A 20,729-nucleotide genomic window follows, 5' to 3' on the forward strand; every position below is an offset into this window, starting at 1 on the left:
GTTATTTAAAACCCCATTTGCTCTTCATCATTTTGAACTTGACACCAGCTTGAATCTAGTCTATGTTACATTGAACTAGACATGAACACCAGGATCGTAATATGTTCTCAACGGCTGTAACATTACTGTTGACAAATTGTATCACTCTACATTTATATATGTTTATAAAAGCATCAGTAACATCCAGAATAGGTTTTGTTTACATTGTTTTCTGGAACTTTACCCAGTATTTGTTTATCAACCCCTTGGACAATGAAAAGGCATTCAGGCCAATAATACTGACCACTGCCTCAAGCGCGCTGGATCCATCGGGTGTCGAATATGCATTTGCAGTACTTATAAAGGAGTATAAATAAGTGCTTAATGTTAATAATGGTTACAATTAGTGTGGTTGACCTGATAATGTTCTTACAGAGGATCACAGAAATTGTAGAACGACACATATCGTCTGTTGCAGGCTTGATTGGGGTGGAGAAGACAAATTGGGCCAAATACTTCCGAGCGATCATTATCAGCGGTTACCAGCTGAACATGATAGGATTTAATGCTATTTTAATGCATATGATGGCCCTTGCAATGCGTTGATGGATTTTAATATGCATCGTTTACTAATAAGGCTGCATGGTACCCTGGAGTTTATGAAGAGTAAAGGCTCCTCATCATAGAATACTTTCAGGAGACAATCGTCAAATTCAGCCATTGTATTCACTTTAATGCATATGAAAGCGGTAAGTGTCCCTTTTGTTCAGATCCCAATAGGAGCACTTCTCTGCTGTTACTCGTTTTATTTTTTCTTCTGAAGGCTTAATCCCATAAAACAACACAAAAACCTCCAAGTAGTTTCAGTGTATATGGCAACAACCTATCAGCGCCTGCTCCTGCGTCACATTGGTTGGTACACCACGGCTTGAAAAGCTTTTCTAACCAATACACTTGTGTATTCACATCAGCAACTTTCTATTGTTATTCACTTCACAACTTCCTTATCTTCATGTCCACTTATTACGCCCAAATCATTAAACATGCTAACAGGTAATCGCCTATATCACTGTGAGGACCCCTCACATTCCAACAGGCATTGCTTGGGCAGCCCTTAGCAAAGCTCCCAGTTGTTACAATGCTGACAGGCAAAAGAAGGGTGCATTTGTGTCTGTAATGGCCAATGAACGTTTTATTATCATTATTGTTTAAAGACGGCCTATTATATACATACATTATACAAACATTCTGCAAGCACTGCACTCAGAGCATTTCTATGCTATTCCAGTATAACGTTTGTATTTGAATGGCATTCAAGACAGGCAGCACACGGGCAGCCCATGGGGCCTGTCTGTCAATCCTGGTCAGGCATGGTCAAGGCCAGCCTAGACGGAGGGGTCCTTCTTGTCATGCCGCGCTGGTTGTTTGAATGGTGAAGCGGTAAGAAGATGAATATGCTCCGGGAGATACAGGTAATGGGGTGTCAGCTGCGCCACCCTTTCCCAAAGCGGCTGTGGGGTGAGCCTCTCGCTGGGTGCACCTCGTTTCCGAGGGGAGATATATGTAAACACACTGTGTACCTCATGCGCCTCACTGCCAATCTGACACCTACAGATCATTAAAGTCATAATCTGCTGCTACAGTTGGCTGTCTGTTTGTATTTAGTAACTAAAATGAGCCAAGTCAATTGTACACCGCTGCAGATAGGGTGGCGATATCCAAATCAATAAATAAGATTGTAAATTACTATTAATCATATCCGTGTCAGTCTATGGGATGGAAGTTAGCCCCCCCCCCCCCAGCCTTATTCGTTAGTAGTGATGATGAATGTCAAATATATTTTTCAATAGTAAATATATAGTAACTTTTTGAATGCCGGCTGACATTGAATTAAAGGTCCCGTGATATATTGTGGTTTTAGTGATCAGCCCTGAGCCGTATTCTCCTTCTTTCAGTGAGACCAATATCTGTAATTGTTACTTTCTGTATATGTTGGCTCCTGTATGCCCGTGACCGTGTAGCTTTATTCTTCTCAACAGGGGAAACCAATCTCGTTGCAGGTACTGAAATGGCGATTAGCTGTGAGCTTTGCGTGGACCGTCCTGCTGCTGCCTGTGATCTGCATGGTTTTCATCACCCTAAGCAAGATACAACTCTTACATCCGATAGATTGGTTCACAGGTGAGCGATTCCAGGGCTTAAAATCATGTGAAACATAATCTGTTCTTTAACAACGATGCAAAATTATTACTGGTAATAAAAATCTTTACTCTAAGTGTTACAACTGGATTGACCTTTAATGTTTTTATCTTCTGATTTTACCATACAGCGTCCGTTGGTGAATTTAGGAGCCCTTACACATGTTTCTGCATTCTGTTGCTTTGCGTAGTATTGGGGATTCACTGTATCTTCAATGTGGAGTTCTTCACAGGTGAGCCGTGTTTTTGCTACATAGAACAATAACAATATGCTGTTAACATCTGTAAGAAAGTCAATTTTTAATAAATCAGAGTTAGAACTAAATTATAATAGTTCTTGATACAGACATTTGCTCAATCGATGAAGTGTTCTGTCTCTGTCATCTTTATTTCTAATGTTACGATTCGAATTCAGAGCAAATAACATTAACGGTATTTCCTAGTTTTGGGTGTTTAATGGAGGACTTAATGCTCACTTTAAGAAAAGTTAGTTTTTTGAAAATATTTTAATAGTGATTTAAAGGGCGATGGTGTGAGGGTTTCAAAGGGACGAAACATGCAACCGTGAGTGGGCCATATTAAAACGATCAGTTTAAAATGTTTGAGTGGCGAGGAAGAGTACGTTGCCATTTTCCTGTAACTGTAATAATAAAAAAATATAAATGTCCATATATATATATATATATATATATATATATATATATATTATATTATTTTTTTTTTACCACCTGACCCTCATTCCTTTTGTTTCTAGTGGTTCCTTTCATCCCCTGCTCTCGAATATCCCTTATTAGACAAATACTACTTCCACAGCGTGTTTTCCATTCCTTGATTCATGCTGCTATGGGGGTGATGGTCTTCTGGTGTTGTTCAGTCCTCTCAAATCGACACTTCTGGCTCCTGGTTGCTCCATGCACATCAGCGTCTAGGTAAGTGTATGTGTACCCTGAGAGCGTTGCGACGGTCAATAATGTCTTCCCCAGAGTCATTTTTAATAAATCGTTGTATGGTTATATTTTTAACGGCTTCGTATTAAAAATAAGTTCCTGATTAAAATGAATTCTTAGAAATGAGAAATTAAACAAATGCCATGGTTGCGTTATGATGTTACGCCTCTTACCTCCTCTACCTGCTGTGTGTTTGTATATGTAATGTATATATTTTGTTCTCCAGTCTGGATGAAAATGCGGTCCCATCAAGCTGTCTTAATGAGCATAACCTCTTCTTGTTGCTTGCTGGAGCGTTCCTTGGCTATAGCTACAGCCTGTTGTACTTTGTGCACAATATGAACTACGTTCCCTTCCCGCCTATACAGGTAATTATTACAGAAATGATCTGCTAATGAGAAGAGTGCAGGAAACATCCCAAATTATTTAATGTTAAGGTCAATCAGTTCTGTTTGGTAGCTGCCTGCAATTTTCTCAATGGAAATCCTTTTTTTCTCGTATATGTCTGTGTTTAATATACACAGAAATATAGAGCTGTGTTTTAACAACTGATTATAAAACATTACAGAGGGCTTTACTTTAAACCGGTACACAAAGTTAAATGACTCTATAGAATATTCTTACACATTGTGTTGCTACTTTACTTATCTTGGAATAAAGTACAATATGGCAGTAAAAGATAATTTGATTAATGGATTTTTCTTTTGAAGCAATTCAAGTATTTGCGGTTTAGACGGTGTCTACCCCTGCTTATAAAGCACAGCTGTATCCAGTCGCTGTATCTGGTTCGGAACTATGCTGTTGTATACTTTTTCCTCGGTAAGGTTTTGTTTTGAGTTTAATCCCACACTGATTTTAGGACCATACAGGGTATTAAAGTGCACATTATCTTCTAATATCCCAATGTGTGTTAAAGGGCAAATACTGTGTGAAGATGTTTTCCTTATTGTGTTTCCTAGTATAGGTTTCTATGCTAGCTTCTGTGCAAATTGCTGTGATTCAAAGCTGCTCCTTCATTAGTAGTTATGGACTGCGCTGACCATAGTGATAATTACAAAGTACTCACAAACACAAATTAAAATGCATTTTAGCAAGTAAATGGACAAGCAATTCATTGAGATAATAACCTTTTGTTTTTGTTTCAGGGTACGTTCCACGGTCATGGATTGTGTCGGTAATGAATTTGCAGATTGATGGGTAAATACGCTGACGGTTGATATAACTATATAAAAAAAGTTAACGTTGCATTAGATTTTTTACTCTTAAACAGGCACTACCGTTCCAAATGTTTTTCTAAAAACAAGAGGGGACCCTGATGTTCCACAACATGAGATATGTACTTGACATGCTGGGCCTCCTTTGGTAGCCGCATCTCAGATACATTGTTGGCAATAAAAAAGAGTTAATGATTTTAGAAGAACAAGTCCATTTACTTACCTGCCGATACAAGCAGCCATCTTCTGCCTGTTAGTGTGCAGCTGGCCAGTTGGACTATCACTGTGTGTGTGTGGGGGGGGGGTAGTTTAATGGCAATTTAAATTGATAAGATGGCTTTTAAAGGGGAACACAAAAAAAATCTACTTCAGCATTAAACAAAATAATAAAGGTCAGCATTGACGACAACAAAATTATTCTCATTTTGTTTCAATAAACATCCTTTATCTACGGTTTACTACAGGCAGTATCTGGCGGCTTCTCTAGTAGATTGGACTGAGATAACAGAGCTAGAACCCATAGTGATGACAGCTGTCCGAAGCCAATATATATTGCAAAAACTATAACTGTCTAAAAAACAAAACACAATACTTTGAAAAACATATTTAATCTGATCGTTTAATCAGTTTTCCTTTTTAAGAATCCTCCCCATATTAACAATGTGTTACCGCAGGGCCAAGCTCACTGTGAGAGAAATTAGCTTGGCCCTTCATAAGCCTTTGAGTTGGAATGTGCATGCGCCTCTGTAAATGGAAATGTAACAAAAGGGAAAAAAACATTTCTGTGACATGTTCTCCTGTGCAGGCAGCAGCCATTGCTTGATACTCTGAGAGGACTCTTAAATCTATCGTTGTTTTACCAGACCTGGTTGGGTGCTACCTTTCTGCTCACCATGTGGCACATGGTGTGGCTTCTTTTCAGAATCCATGCAACGGAGGTCAGTATTAGCACCCAAGACTGATAAATACAGATAAGAATGAAAAGTGTGGACCTTTGATTTTGGTGACTTATAATTCCCATCATCCTCCACCAGCTACATGTTTACCTTTGGTGCATATACTTTAGCTTTTCATATAATGCGGTGTAAGCTTAGGAAATTATCTTGCTTTATCCTTTAAATACATTTTAATGAAAACATGCCCTTAATGATAACACCGATATGCTACATTTTTGCTAGCTGATAAATGTAGGTTTTGGTACATGTTGCAGAAGGGTAGCTTATCGTCTTTCCTGTTCTCACAGGCTCAACTTTTTCCAGTGCAGTCTCTCTTTGTACAAGAAGAAGAACAATGTCTTACTAATGTATTAAACAGTAATGATCCTCTTCTCAAGGTATGTTTTGGTGTTTATTTACCGAGCTGACATTTTAGACTTACCCGATCTAGCATTTTAACCTTGATATTGTATGGCTTTGTTTTTCTGTACCCTATAGTACCTGGCCTTCCAGGACCTTGTTCTTCTTGCTCAGTATTCACCGTCTAGAAGACAAGAAGTCTTCAGCCTTAGTCAGCCAGGTATGGAACTTCCAGAATGTTGTACAAATATGAGCTGTAAACAAATGCCTGTTTTAGCAGAGAGCCTAGGTAGTAACTCCTACCTGAAACATCCTGAGCCTGTTTTTTAAAAGAAAAAAAAAAAAGTTTGAAGGTAAAAGAAGGGGGTGGTTTGGGAAAATTTAGCAAAAAAAAAAACCCAGTTAGACAGCAGATGATTTGGATTTGTACATCTAAAAGTAGGCAGTATCATTCTTGCCTATATACTTAAGATTCTTTCTTTTGTTTGCGTCAGGGGGTCATCCATACAACTGGGCAGCAATCTCTAAGGAATGCTTGAGTTTGCTGAATAATTTGACTGCTAGGCTTGTTGCTCATCAAGAAGCTGCTGCGGAGAACGGGCGTACAAAGCTCTTTTCCACCACAGAGTCTCAGAAGTCATTCAGTGGCTCAGGTACTTCTTTACACCAACAATCTGTTACTCCACATACCACTAAATTTAAATTTCCCATTCATATGCGTTCTCTTTGATTGTGGCTTTATTTTGGTGGCTTGAAGGTGCATCCCTTGTTGAAGAATCTATTGGCCAGACACCAAGACTGAGTGTAACATCTCGAACTCCCATCCCTTCACTGCTAAAGAGCACCTACACGCTTAAACAACTGGCCTCTGAAAGCCCGCTTCCATCTCCAGCGGCCAGTAGAGTTTCTGCCGACATTAATTCTCCATGGCATGGCTCCATCCAAAGCCCCCATGTGATGAGGAGAGGTGCAAAACTGTGGACACATAGTCCAGGTAAGCATTGCTAAGTTCTTTACATGCAGTTCATGTACATTTCTGTAAAGTCACATATGTGTTTGAAACCTTGGTTTACAGAAGCTGAATTTTGCTATTAGCCATTAAACCCCTACTGACCGGTTGATCTCTTGACGTGATGTTTGCATTCAAAAGTTGTATGCAACACTTCACAATATGTGTTTTAATTGCAATAGTTAAAGCATTTAAAATAAACTGATGTGCCTTATAGTATGTCTGCACTAGTTCTTCTACAATATAAATTAAGGTAGATAATTAAAAAAAAATAGTATTTTGTAAAATTTAACCTCCTTTGATTTTCCTGTAATAGTATGGAGCAGTGAACCTTTTTTCTTTATTTATTTATTTTTATTTTTTATTTTTATTTTAAGATTCCCATGTAAATGGGTCAGAGGTTGGTGATATTTCTCCTGCAACAAATCCAATACCTACACCTGTCAAAGACCAACAGAACTTTTTCTACACATGGTATCAGAAAAAACAAGAGCAGGTAAAGATTGTGATGTTAAGAGTATGATTGTGTCCGTTTCTCTGCTTAGATATGAATGGTCTTTATAGTGAGCATGTAAACAGCGCTTGTAGCCAATCACCAAACTAGAAGTGCTAGACAATATTTATCTCACAATATTAAACAATATTATTTCATAAAACTATATTTATCTATTGGAAGCCATATACTGGCAGAATGTTTTTTTATTTTTATATCTCTTTGCTCTTGTGTTTAAAATAATTTAACATTTTAAGTTATTTTTTTTTTTTGTGTAGATGAAAACCTACCTGTCGAAGAGAGTTTTGATCACATATCTCTTTAGCAAGGTAACGGTGTACACAGAGTAACAATTCGCTATAAGCAGTCTAGTGGGGGAAAGTGAAAATGGTTAATTCGTTGGCATGTAGATGGGGCTCTAGAAGGCATGTATCATGCCTTCTCTCTCTCTGTGGTTTTGTGAAATGATCTTTATTTCCATTATCAGCTCCCGGAAGCATCTAGTCAGGATGTGTTCGCTGATGCGCAGATACACATATGGGCCCTGGAAGGTGAGTATGTGGAACTTCAAGCACTGGTTCAGTGAGAAAACAGAGATTGGGAAATAAACTAGTTATTTTCTGCACTGACCTTTTTCAAGACAACTTTCTTTACAGTGCGAACATAAAAAAAAAAAAAATAATGGACAAGGAAATATACAACATATACTGGGTTACTCAATCAAATGTGAATTCATGTGCATAACGATAACATGATGGTACGCGTGGCTTCCATTAAATATATATAATAAATATAGATGTAAATATATTTACAAACTTTTATTTAGTCTTTAATGTTTTGTGGAATCTTTGGTTAAAAAGTTTAAATTCAGCACAGCCGGTGAAATGGCACCTTTTATTTTATTGTACATAATAATAAAGTGCTATTTATAATATTGGTTATGATTAGCTGCATGTGAGATTTTGGTCATGTTTATCCTCCATAATCCAAAATAATCTGTGCAATGATAAATATACTTTTTGGGGGTTTTATTGAGATGGGGTACCCTATGCTTTTTAGTAACAACCCAAAAATGTTTTTCAGGGTTATCTCACCTGGTTGCAGCCTCCTTCTCGGAAGACAGAATGGGGGTGGTGCAGACCTCTCTTTCTGCCATACTTGGAACCTTCATGTCTTTGCAAGAGGTAGGTCACAAAAAGCTGCAGGGAGCCTTTTTTGTGCGCAGCTACTTTATTATTATTCTATAAATCCTTTCTAGGCTGTGGAAAAGCATTTTAAACTCCCACACGCTTCCAGCAAACCTGCCAAGATTAAAGAGACTTTGGTGGATTCGTCCTACAAGACGCTGAGGTTTGCTCTTCGTGCTGCTCTGAGAACTGCAATCTACAGAATAACCACAACGTTTGGGGAGCATTTGCAGTAAGTGTGTTCCTGCGGGCCGTCTACTGACCATTAATACGATATAATCCAAATAAGCTCTGCTGCCATCTATTCCTCTGTCTGTAAATAAAGGTCTTTGGAATCCAGTTAGGATTTCTAATGTTTATGAAACTAAGTCATTTTTCTCTTGATTCTGCTCTCTGTGTCAGTTTACAGCTAAAAATGTGATCGTAATTATAAATATGTGCTTACTGATTTTTAGAGGTACCAGCTTTGTAAACGGTTGAGTAAATATGGGCAAGACTGCTAGAATGGCATATAGAAACAACAACAACAACAACAATAATAATAATGCTTGCAAATTGTAATTAGAATTTTGTAGCATTTCGAGGCACCATCAGGAGACAAGCATTTGCATCACTTTTACCATTTGCATTATGTGGGATTAAACACAAAAGAATACAGATCTTGTCTATTATAGCTACCGCCTTTATACCTCTTTATAATTTTGTAGCCTAGGTTCTCCATTATTATAGTGTTTGTTGTCATGTCTATTTTCTTTGAAGTGTAGTTTGACTGTTTTTTCACAAGTTTGTTGGACGTTGAATCTCGTATCGTTGTGCATTAAGGGCCAACAGCAGTGAGTGTTTTCTCCAAGAATTAGTCCTACATGATGTGTCTGGAACACGAGTTTGAATTCTAGTCACAAAACTAAATGCTTTATCATCTGTTCCCTTTTCTCTCTAGTGCTGTCCCAGTGTCCTCGGAGCACAGAAGAAAGCTGCAGCAATTCCTTGACTTCAATGAATGAACCTGTAACCCAAATCTGACACTGACACTGACACTTCCCTTCGTGGAGAGGATTTATGACCTATGTGAAATGGTTAAGAGAAAAAACACTTATAAACACAAACCTAAAGATACAATAAATGGAACGTTTGTGAAAGATAATTTATTGGACAATATTTGGTATAACTTTTTTTTTTTTTGGAATTGCTCCCTAGTTACCTGTTGAGAGGAATTAATATTTTTGTACGTTTATCTTTCATTTTTCTCCTGACTATATTTTGTATATGTATCTGTTTTTAATCAGTGCAATAAGTTGTTCCACAATATTAAAGGTAAAAGCAGAGTGTAAATTCTTGAAGGAACACGCTAGCCTTATTTTCATGGAAATTGCAAATATGTGCAGGTTTTCTTTTGTTGTTGGTGGTGTTCTGCCTCATTGGAACCAACCCCGATAACTCTACCATGATACTCCGCGGATCTCCCAACAGTGCGAGTAGAAACAACCAGGGGAGGACTTAGTCTCATTTTGTATCCAATAACTAAAGAATGTATATGTGTTTCAAGCTGCATGCAGTAAAATGCATTACAGTCCATTAAAAAATGACCTCAAACCTGCATTAAAAATATTTGGCTACTAGACGGTTCCTTTTAACAAAGATGTCTGAATTGCTTTTGATAAGAGTATCTGTATTTAGTTGGGATGGTTACAAGTAATGCTGCTGTCACCCAACTGTTACCACCTTAGACATAAACAGACAAAAATAGCAACCTTTTGACAACCATACTTCTAATTTTATATATATATATATATATATATATATACACACACACACACACTGTGCTGCCTCGATATCTCATCCTTGTGTTTTAGATCTACTAGCTGATCTATCAGGGCAGATATTTTGCAGAGGATTAGAGTGAAAACATTTAACTTAATGGGCAACACTATAATATATATAGCTTTTGATCTGTAGTTGTCATGACAGAATACAATAAAAAATGACTAAACTGATAATAGAGGGTTATACCTCCTATAATGGCATTCAATAGACATTGGTTAGTATGTAAAGTGTGACCACATGGAATGTGTAAGGATATAAATGTCAATCTTAATCCAGAGCGTACTAAGAAAATCTGAATACTTTTGAAATATAAAGTGGCCCTAAAACAAAGTAATAGCTGCAAGAAAACATTTTCATTGTGTTTCACAGGAAATCCTCTAAGAGAAAAAAAAAACCATACAAAGACATGGAATTAGACTAATAAAGATGTCATTTTTAAAGCTCTGTGATACGTGGCCTTATTTTTCATAAACTGTGTATTTTAGTGTTATGAGTTGTACAAAAAAAAAAAAAAAGTAAAGATTCCATTGGTTGCTATGGTGAACACTGCAGGTTATATGTTCATTTAGGTAGTCATAAGTAGCAATCTTGTGTTTTTAGGGAAATCATTTAAAACTTTTTAAAAAGGATGTTTTGAATACAATAAAGGAAAATGTTTCATTTTATGCTGGGAAGGATAGTGACACAGAGCTTATTTTCTGTCGTGGCTGCAATGCCGTTTGGTGTCAGCAGGTGGCGCGCACAGCATGGGTACCACAGGTGAGAAACAGAGAATTTGACAGCACGTCTAGTCTGTCTATTTTTCCTGATGTAAATACACAGACCTTAATCAGTCCTTTTCGTTATCTCGTCTCAGATTCAGGATAGCTTTATGCCTATTCTATGCCTTTTCAAATTCCCTAATTGTATTGGCCTCTACCACTGCTGCTGGGAGGCTGTTCCACTTATTTACCACTATTTTAGCAAAGTAAAACTTCCTTACATTACAAGACAAAGTGTTCGTGTCCTTGATTACTTTACAGTCGTCTCTACTATTATGTAGGCTGTCAGTCCTTAATTTAATGAAGAATGGAATACAGTGTCCATGTTCAGTGCTGATATAGTTCAGGTATTTCTGTTTCATGTAAGGTAGGATGGTGAGCCCCTCGTTAGAAAAAGCTCCTGGAGCATATAACCCCGAACTTTTCAGCAGAGCATCTTCATTGCCAGGCAAGCGGTGGGTAAAAGCCCTATAACGTTTGATAAGTTATTTTCTAACTTTGGAACGTGGTTTCGGATTTACAGTTAATGTAATCTGCCTGAAGAGCACAAATCTGTAGACTGAACACTGATGTAGTAATGCGGGATGAAGGTGAATGAAGCACAGCAACGATGCCAGGAGGAATGGCTTTTTACTAACCCTTTAAAGAGATCTGATTTACGTTAATGTCAGGATGTCTGTGAAGTTGGTGCCACTGCCATTGTAGGGCCAGAGAGGAGCGGTGGGAACCCGTTCTTCTGTGGCCATGCTCCTCGAAGTGATATTTCGCTCCCTTAAATGTAAAACCAAGACAGGGCCAGATCTTTGGGGAACCTGAATCCCAACCCAAATCTCCCGCTAAGAAAATGTCTTCGTGGACCTGGCCATTTTCAGTGAGTGCAAGTTCTGTGAGTAAAATCTCAATGAAACCGTAGAAAAAGGTGCAACGTACAGGAGAAAAGCAAAAGACGAAGTGCCGTAAAGGCCCCGCGAGCTGTCATAGGCCAGACCAGCGTCCATCTATTCATGATGGTCTTACCAGCCCAACCAATGTGCCCAAAACTACAAGAGCGGAGAGCGCCTGGGTGGGCCTAACCTGGGGGCCATAAGACAACCTCGGGCTTCGCTGCAGCCTCAGCCTTCTCCTCACTCGCGGGTACCTGCTCAGTCTTAGCCAGAGAGGTGAAATTATTATTATGGGGTGAAATGAAAGCTCAATGGCCACTTAAAGGGCAAGGGGAGTCAAACCTTTATATACTGCAGGGGGTCTCTCTCTGATTCTCATGAAACACTGGACCTCCAGAACTTTTACAAAGGCAGGGGTACTCAGCCTCTCACCCCGTGCAGTCACATTTGTATAATTTATAAATATATATTATTATTTATTGTTTTATATAGCACCATCAAATTCCATAGCGCTGTACAATGGGTAGACAGGGCACAACAAGAAGAATGTAACAACAATTTGACTGACAGAGACAACAGGTGAGGACGGCCCTGATCAAAGAAGCTTACAATATATATAATATGTATCTATCTATATATATATGTAGACACTCTGTATGTAGTTATTTTAGGTATTTTGAGACTTTCATGATGCATGAAGAAGTAGTGTACTATGGAGTCCCGCACACACATGAGTTGGGGTTGTGCTGGGTGTGTTGTAGCCGGGGGTGTGTATATGACACTAATGCTGAAGAAGGACCTCCTTCATGCATTCGCTCCCTCCTTCCACAGACCCAGCTGCTTACACATGTGTCGTGCCCTCAATGTTAGCACAAAGTGTCACTCGCAGCTCCCTCCGGAGGAATGGAAATTGTCAGCTTCAGAGACAACGGTCAGCCCGCGACAGCCTGACCCGCCTTGGAGGACACCTGGAATGAAGCGCTCTTCAGCATCACAGAGCAGCATGAAGGGTAGGTACCGCAGCCATGGGTTTATGTCCGTTTATATCAGGTATATATTCTTTTTGCTACCAAAGTATACGTAGTAACCTTCATCGGAGAACAAGGCATCGTATTCATTCGTTTTCCGTCTATAACTGCTTTAATGTTTTGCGTTGTTGACATCATTCTTATCAGTACTTCTTATTTATAATGCAATCTCATATCTTGGCTATTCATTCATAGACAAAACTCATATCCGAAGCCTCTCACCAGAGAGGGCCTTATCCGGTCGATTGCGCTCAATATTTTATGTTTTCTCTGCGTAACCATTTGTGCCGCATATTTCTTCCTTCAAATGTCATTTAGTGATCCCTAATAAGAACTGTGTTTATATAAGAAACACTCATTATCATGAGTTTCTGATGATCATTTTTTTTTAAATCCTAATTTTAGTGCAATTTCCCCTTTTTTTGCTTATCCATTATGCATTCGTTGTATGGTGACTTTTCTCGTTTCTGAATTGACAATATAGATGCGATGGTAGCAGTCCAGACCTTTAATGTAAAGTGTTGGTTGTGCAACATTGCTTTTTGTGAAATCACATGGATACAATCTGTAACGACTGCATTTTAACTGATCGTAAACTGATTATTTGATTTTTAGTTCATCGGAATCTTGTACAAACACACAGCTGGTCAATTATATTTAAATGTAAAATTGTACAGGGTGGTAGTTAAGTAGGACAGCCTTCCAGCAGAAGTGGTAGAGGCTAATACAGTGAAGGAATTTAAACATAGGATATGCGTAAGGCTATCTTGAATCTAAGACGAGACCGAGGATCGATTAAGGTCTGAGTCTCTACATCAGGAAAAACAGGCAGTCTTATCTGACAACAAATCCTATGGATCTATGGTATATCGGTATACAATGTAAACGCTGATATATATTTTTAAATATCTCAGAATACACAGATCTTACCTAATATGCAATCGAGTGACTGATGTCTCATTATACACAATTCTTAGAGGTATAAGCCACAACGCAGGGAGCTTTTTGGGTTACTATGATACTCTTTGATTATTATTATTATTATCTTATATAATAATTAATTATAATAATATATTATTATTAATGCCAACAATTTACGCAGCGCTTCCTACAATACATATGTATTTGTATGATTTAGTATGATTTTGAGCTCCGCCGCATCCTAAAAAAAAATGTGAATTTACAAAGCTGGTACATTTTGGTCAAAGAGCCATCTTGTTGCTCAAATGGTAATTCATGAAAGGAGTCCGTCACGTCTCATTTAGATTTTATTTTCTACTGGTGACGTGTACGGAGGAAAGCGAGTTTATTTGATTGTAAAACTGTTTATTTACACTATGAGGTAACCGGGGCCAGCGGTCTCATGAGAGTCCCGGTACTCGCGCAGTCTATTCTATAAGTACTAGGAGCCACTAGACCGGGCGACACCGTAGGGTTAAAAGCTGACGTTACCTGTGATTAGCAGATAAATGTTAATTAACCGGTACGTACCAACAATTAAAAAATAACAGCAAAAAAAGAAAGAATTTTTTTTTTGATTAAAACCTTAAATGGTTAATGTTCCTTCACAAATAATTTATTGTATTGTTTGTGGGAATTTTTAAAAAAAATTATTTATTATTAAAATAATAGATTTTCCCCCCCTGTTTTTAAGACGCATAAATGAGTTGGAAAATAAAAATTTTTGGAAACACTGAAATGTTTAAATTGTGTCTAGTGTTTAGTGTTTCTATTTGTTTGTCTCGTTTCATGTTTTACTTTTTCAGTAAAACAATAAAGAAAAAGACCATTTAGCATGAAGGAAATGGTTCCAGATTATAAATTCCAGCTTCAGACTCGACCGCATATTAACCCTTAAAAAAATAGCAACAGATCATATAGCTTTACTGCACTATATAGTATGGTATAGGAGATCCCTTATGTGATCTCTCCGCTTTGTAATTTTTTCTCTGTATTTAAAACCCCGTATATGTTCAATGTAAACACAGCCCTGAATTATGCAGCTTTTTGCACGTTTTTTCTATTATGTGAATGCATACTTTATAGATTTTAGAATTTTTATTTTTTATTATTTTTTTTTACTTTGCACATGGAACAGGTGTCTGAACTCCAAATCGCTTGACATATATACATAATATTTTATATGATTCATGTATTCATATTACCAGATAAGCAGGAATGTTCTTGTCATTCATATTTTTTTATTGGTTTTTTTTTTTTTTAAATGGACAAAATTAATAAAAAATGCTTAGAAGGGAAAAAAGTGCATTTTCAAAGAAGCCATCTCTGAGAAATATATGAAATTAGAAAATATGCATTGAAATATTCCATGTTCAGAAACATGAAAATAATGATTTTATGTTTGTTTGAAAGAAGAACCAGACAGAACTTTACATTAATCGTTACAATGTTCAAATAGCCTTTTTTTTTTGTATTACTGCTGTGGAGTCCATACAAATAACTCTCTCCCGTACCCCAATTCCTTATAGTTTTATAAAAAAAAGTGTATCAAATAATTATTAAAAAATTACTAATATTAATAAGTGCACAAAAAGCCAGTTATTGGAGGCGAGTTGGACGTGGCTCGGGATAAAGCCAGTCTGGAGTCCAGCCAGTCCCTTTCCTCTGCTTTTCCAGGCTGCTCATGAAGCTAGCCGGACCCCTCTCAGAAGGTATCCCAGGGGTACCTAAACATTTAAAAGGGTTGTTTTTTTATTTTTTTATGTACCCCTGATTCTTGTAAAATTCTCATCACCGCTATTTTCTCTTTAAGTAACCTTTATAGTTTTAACCAGAAAAATATTATTTAATCCAACTCTGTGACCGAACAGCAGCTTCTCTAAGTCGTTTAAAATAAAAAAATAAATAAAATTAAATAAAATCGAATCAATACCCTTTAGGAAGTACAGAACTCTGGAAGAGGGTAAATACAAGCAGCACTATGGAGATGGCAGTAAAATAGTTTGAATAGAAGAAGCTGAATGAAAGTTTGGAGTCTATATGATGCTGAGGTTATATAGGTTAGGGACGATGGTTTCACATTAAGGGACTCCGTCAATGGCACATTAGTGTTAGAGGAAAGAAAGATAAGAATTCGGTGTTAGAGAGACTGGGTTTTAGGAACCGGGCAGTCGCCAATTTAGAAATAGAGATGAGGAAAATAGAGGCATTATTTAAGAAGCAAGGAGCGAGATAGATCTGTGTGCCATCAGCATACAGGTAGTTCTGTAAGCCAAACGAGGATATCAGTTAGCCAAGAGGAGTACCGCCGGCGGGATTAGGACTCTAACTCTAACACATGTTTTCTTTTTACTTTTTTGTCTTGATTTTAACCTTATAGCCATAAATCATTGTCTGTAAAGAAGCAATCGCTGAGATACATCAAAAGTGATAACATGGCTAATGTGTGAATCCAGACATCCAGTAAGCCCTCTTCACTAATTTATAGCCGCTTCTAAGGAGACAGACTCCTGGATAACCCCAGCACTTTATTCCTGAACCGCAACGGAGAATCAGGACGTCTTCTCTTATAGGGGCCTGCAGACGTTAAATAAGAAGCGGGCGGACGTTATACTATACTATACCATGATCTACTTTATGAGTAATAGCTAGCTCCTCTGTCTGTTGGATGAATGCTATGTGTGGTTTTGTGATTGGCAACTGATTGCCACATTTACAGTTTATACTAGATAATACGCTGTAATTCATTCTCTGCTTTTTTTTTCTCTTATTCGGTTTGGGTAGCAGTCTACTGATTTTTGTTTATAATGTTCTTAATTATATATCTTACGGTAGAGCGGAATATAATAATGAATAATGAATGGACGCGTCGTTCGTTTTGAATAAGTGTTTAATTGCTTATAATTCCATTCAAGAATTTCTTTTTTCTCTTCTTCCTTTCTCTGATATTGTAATACCCTAACCGATGTATTCTAAATCTGAGAACATAAAGTACAAAATATTTAAATAAAATTAAAAAAAAATTAGAAAAGAAGCGATATTCAAAAACCAAAAACTTTATTTATAGAATGGTTTCTGCAAAACAGTAATCGATACGTTTTTTTGTAGGAAACTTTGAAAGTTATGTTTTTACTGGCAGCGTCTCTTACAGTATTTCCATTAAAAATCCCCCACCTATTTGAAATCCCTATAGTTGTCAGTTTATTAAATGATAATATATTAGTATATATTAGTATATAGTCTGAAGAAAATGGAAACTGGCTACAATGTATTGTTTCAGATAAAGCATAATAAATTGGATGTTTTCTTTTCATATAATGTGTTAATTAAAAAGAAATGTGTCAAAATAGAAAAAAGTAAGATGTGCTGTGTCAGCACTAATTAATACATATATATACTTAAAAATCATCCTTATGTGGTCTTCACTGCCAATGTGGGTTGATAATAAATCCAAAGAGTCTGAGTATGCAAAACTCGCCAAGGTGTGTGGGGATGAAATGAGGTTTCCAGCATGTATTTGGTCCTCTGGTATCAGCGAGAATTGCGGTAAAATCAGAATTTCTGTTTTATAGTCTTTGGATATTGGTGGCATCACCAATATTGTGTTAAGGAAGTCCCTCAAGGTGCACAGCTAGACCCCATAACAGCTGAGGAATATTATAAAAATGATTCTTATTACATATGTAATAAAAATCCCAAAATGAAAAAATATAAAATTAACATTTCACATAAACGAGCATTCTAAAACACTAGTATTAAATAAAATGATGCTTAAAAAAGGGAAATATTATATTAGTACATATACTAAAAAAAACAACATTTATTTAATTTATTTTGATAATGAGAATAGTGCCTATAGTAATAATAACGTATAACAGCATATACTACAACTTCATCTGCCTTTCTATGTTCTTTTCACATTATCTAGTAGAGCTTTGTCATCTGTTGCATTTCTGTAATGTTTAATTCATTTTTCTAAATTCATTTTTCAAATGGTTCAGCATTTTTATGTGTTTTAATAAAACATTTGCCGTTTTATTAAATGACATCAGGTAAGGTAATCGTGTGTTGTAGCCCTGCATAATGCATAATTAAAGTGATGTGAATTTCAAGAAATATAACATTAACTATGCATTATGCAGGTCCCGGTGAAGCTGGTTGGGGCTGAGTGGAACCTTTTAGGTATCCTGCAAACTCCCACAAATCTCAGATTAATAAATTCAGCATTTAAACCTAGTATTCCCCATCCGGATTAATGATGTGCTTATTGTTAGGTGTTTTCCAACACATTATCGTTTGGATCATATAGATTTGCAATATACTGTAATAGGCTGACAAGTTGTCAGCAGAAGAAGATTGGGGGCCCGCTGTCCTCTGTGGCCCTATGTGGAGATTGGCACCATCATCATCTTCACAGAAGTAGTTAAAACACGATACATCTGGCTCTTAACCTAAATCACATCAGTATTACTTTAAATATAATCACAGCTTTTTTTTTTTTTTTTAAAGAATTTTCTTTTTAATTATTAATACTTTTTTTGCATTAGAATGCCGGAGATTTCGGTTCTGCATTTCATTTCAGTTTGCAGTTTCAAACAAAATTGAGATCAGAATTTATTTACATTTGTTGACCTAATGCCAAAGATGTAGATTTCCCATTAAAAAAATCTTCAGATTTATGCTTCAAATTAACTTAAAACTGTCGTTATTTGCACACTAGTATGTTAAGCAAATAAACCCTTTTTCATTTTTTTATGGGATCAACCCACCAGTGCCTACTTTTTGTCACCTGACAATTAAATATACATGTTACATGATTAAAGGATTATTATTTGAGAAGGGCTTAGGTACCCAAAAGTATTGCATTTAGTTTAAAGTGTTAAATTCAGCAGAGTAAGTGGAACAGCGACTTTAAAGGCTATATCCTTCTTGCATCATTTTTCAGTGATGTCACTGGTTTATGGTTTTGCTCCAGTTGTCTTAATGTTAATGTGTTTTTACTAGGAATGTCCGGTTAGGTTGTTTATACCGAGCACTCGGTTTTAGTGAATAAAAGCACAGGGGCTGAAACTAGAAAGCTGAGTCCAGGATGAGCCCGATCACTCGTTATGGTCTGGCTCTTTACATCAGGGAAAACACGCAGACTAGATGGGCCAAATGCTTCTTACGTGCCATCAAATGTCTCTATGAAATGAAGCTCGGCATTTCCCACGCAGTTTTGTGCTTGATCCCATTAAAATATATCCATCATCTTTAAAAATATATTATTTCCTTGCAGTATGAGTAACTACCGTATATGTATTTTTGTTAAATGGCCAGAAGACCTCTTGATCGCCTGATTCATCGTTGTGCGCATCATCCCTTTAGGGCTTATTCAATAAAAGCAGAGTGGTGTTTCATGTCCTTTACTTCTCTGTTCATTTTGAAGGTCCCACCCCAGTGAGCATACCTGGGAACTCTCTGGGTTTTACCTGGAGATTGCTGTTTGAAGCACGGTCAAGACCCGGATCCCCCGGGTCGCGGGAGCAGGGTATTGACACGCCCTGTTCCCCACCCATTTTTTCTTTAAATGGGGGTGGTCCCCGCTGCCATCAGCGGGAACGCCCCTGACGTCAGCGGGACCGCCCACCGATGTCAGTGAGACCGCCCACCGACGGCGGAGGGACTTCCTACCGGCGTCAGTGGGACCTCCCACGCCATCACATGACGTCAGTGTGGAGTCCTGGCCGCGTCCCGCAAGGGAAGGCTCCGGGTAGCCGAACCCAGAAGTTCCCAGGTATGCTAGTGAGCGTTTGCTGCAGGAACAGCTTGGCTGGCCCTGCATAATGTATAGACAAACCAGTGAGATTTCTACCCCCATTTGCATTATGCAGGGCCAGCTCAGCCTTTTTCCAGAGAGACTTGCCAGTGTTGGCCCTTTATAATGACTAGAGAATGAGTTGAAACCCTCCTGACAACTCTCCCTTTAGTGAATAAATCATCTTGTCCCGTATACCTCTCCTTACATCTAGATTATCAACCCGGTGCGCCCGTGTAGTAGTCAAATATGTTTCAGGGTCCGAACACTGAATGGATCAAGATCTAATTCAGTTTGTGCTAAAATGTTTTCAATTATTATGGCACTCATCGCAACAGGGAAGACTCACTGGCATCAGAACGTACAGCAAAGAGAATTACCGGATTCTTAACCTCCGTGACACTTTTATTGGAAGATTGGGACGCGGGATTCCGACATCAGATGTAGACTAGAAGCCGTTGTGGATTAACAGGTGCCTGGCGGGCTCGGCATTTGTTTGATCATGGCCTATGGATCATGGCGCATGGATCAGCGCTGCGTACGGTGAAATTGGTTTGGTACACGATTGATTGTGTGCATTTGAAAAATGTTGGAATGCAGAAGATAATACCTGGCGTTCCCGTTCCGAGGCTGCTTCGGTCAGAGGCCACACGTGGTTTGATTTTCCCATGGAAGATATAATGTTTTCAAGGCACATTCGTGACACCGGGCCCGCTTATTGCCTCGTACTTCTGCGCGTGAAGTTAATGCAGAACGACAGGCGATATTCATGAGGCATGTGCTCTTGATTAGATCATTTGGGACATTAAAAGCTGATAAAAGGGGTATATTTTACAAAAGGCGGATTGGATAGAGTACAAGGCAGCACTCAGAGAGAAGCCGGAGCAATTTGTAGAACAAAAAGAAAACACTAGAGATTGGGAATATCGTTCTGGCGCCGATGGAATATTATGCGAAAGATTTTTCTTTAATGTTGTTGCCGTTAGACACATTCTGCATTTCTGTCCGACTTCAAATGCAGATTTAGGTTCGTTAACTAAAGTAGCGTTAATTATTTGCATATGTATTGGTGAATTTTAGGTGTGCCTATGGACAATGTTTTTACTCCTTAAAGTGACACTCCAGCCATCATGTGCGTACGATGACAGTGTGG

At 37.8% G+C, this 20,729-nt stretch overlaps 1 protein-coding gene across 1 annotated transcript; it reads left to right on the forward strand.

Moving 5' to 3' along the window:
• Window positions 1-1,427: 1,427 nt before the first annotated feature.
• Window positions 1,428-9,326, forward strand: LOC149288471 (nucleoporin NDC1-like). Its single transcript, XM_089491785.1, has 18 exons — window positions 1,428-1,451; window positions 2,040-2,160; window positions 2,309-2,410; window positions 2,932-3,106; window positions 3,351-3,492; window positions 3,835-3,943; window positions 4,270-4,321; window positions 5,144-5,276; window positions 5,582-5,671; window positions 5,772-5,853; window positions 6,128-6,286; window positions 6,391-6,621; window positions 7,020-7,138; window positions 7,414-7,464; window positions 7,623-7,686; window positions 8,219-8,319; window positions 8,394-8,554; window positions 9,263-9,326. The coding sequence occupies exons 1-18, from the start codon at window positions 1,428-1,430 to the stop codon at window positions 9,324-9,326; spliced, it is 1,980 nt and encodes a 659-aa protein (XP_089347911.1).
• Window positions 9,327-20,729: the final 11,403 nt, after the last annotated feature.

The sequence above is a fragment of the Sceloporus occidentalis genome, unplaced genomic scaffold (assembly GCF_023333645.1).
Source record: "Sceloporus occidentalis isolate IW3139 unplaced genomic scaffold, rSceOcc1.0.p SCAF_51, whole genome shotgun sequence".
Classification (NCBI taxonomy): Eukaryota; Metazoa; Chordata; class Lepidosauria; order Squamata; family Phrynosomatidae; genus Sceloporus; species Sceloporus occidentalis.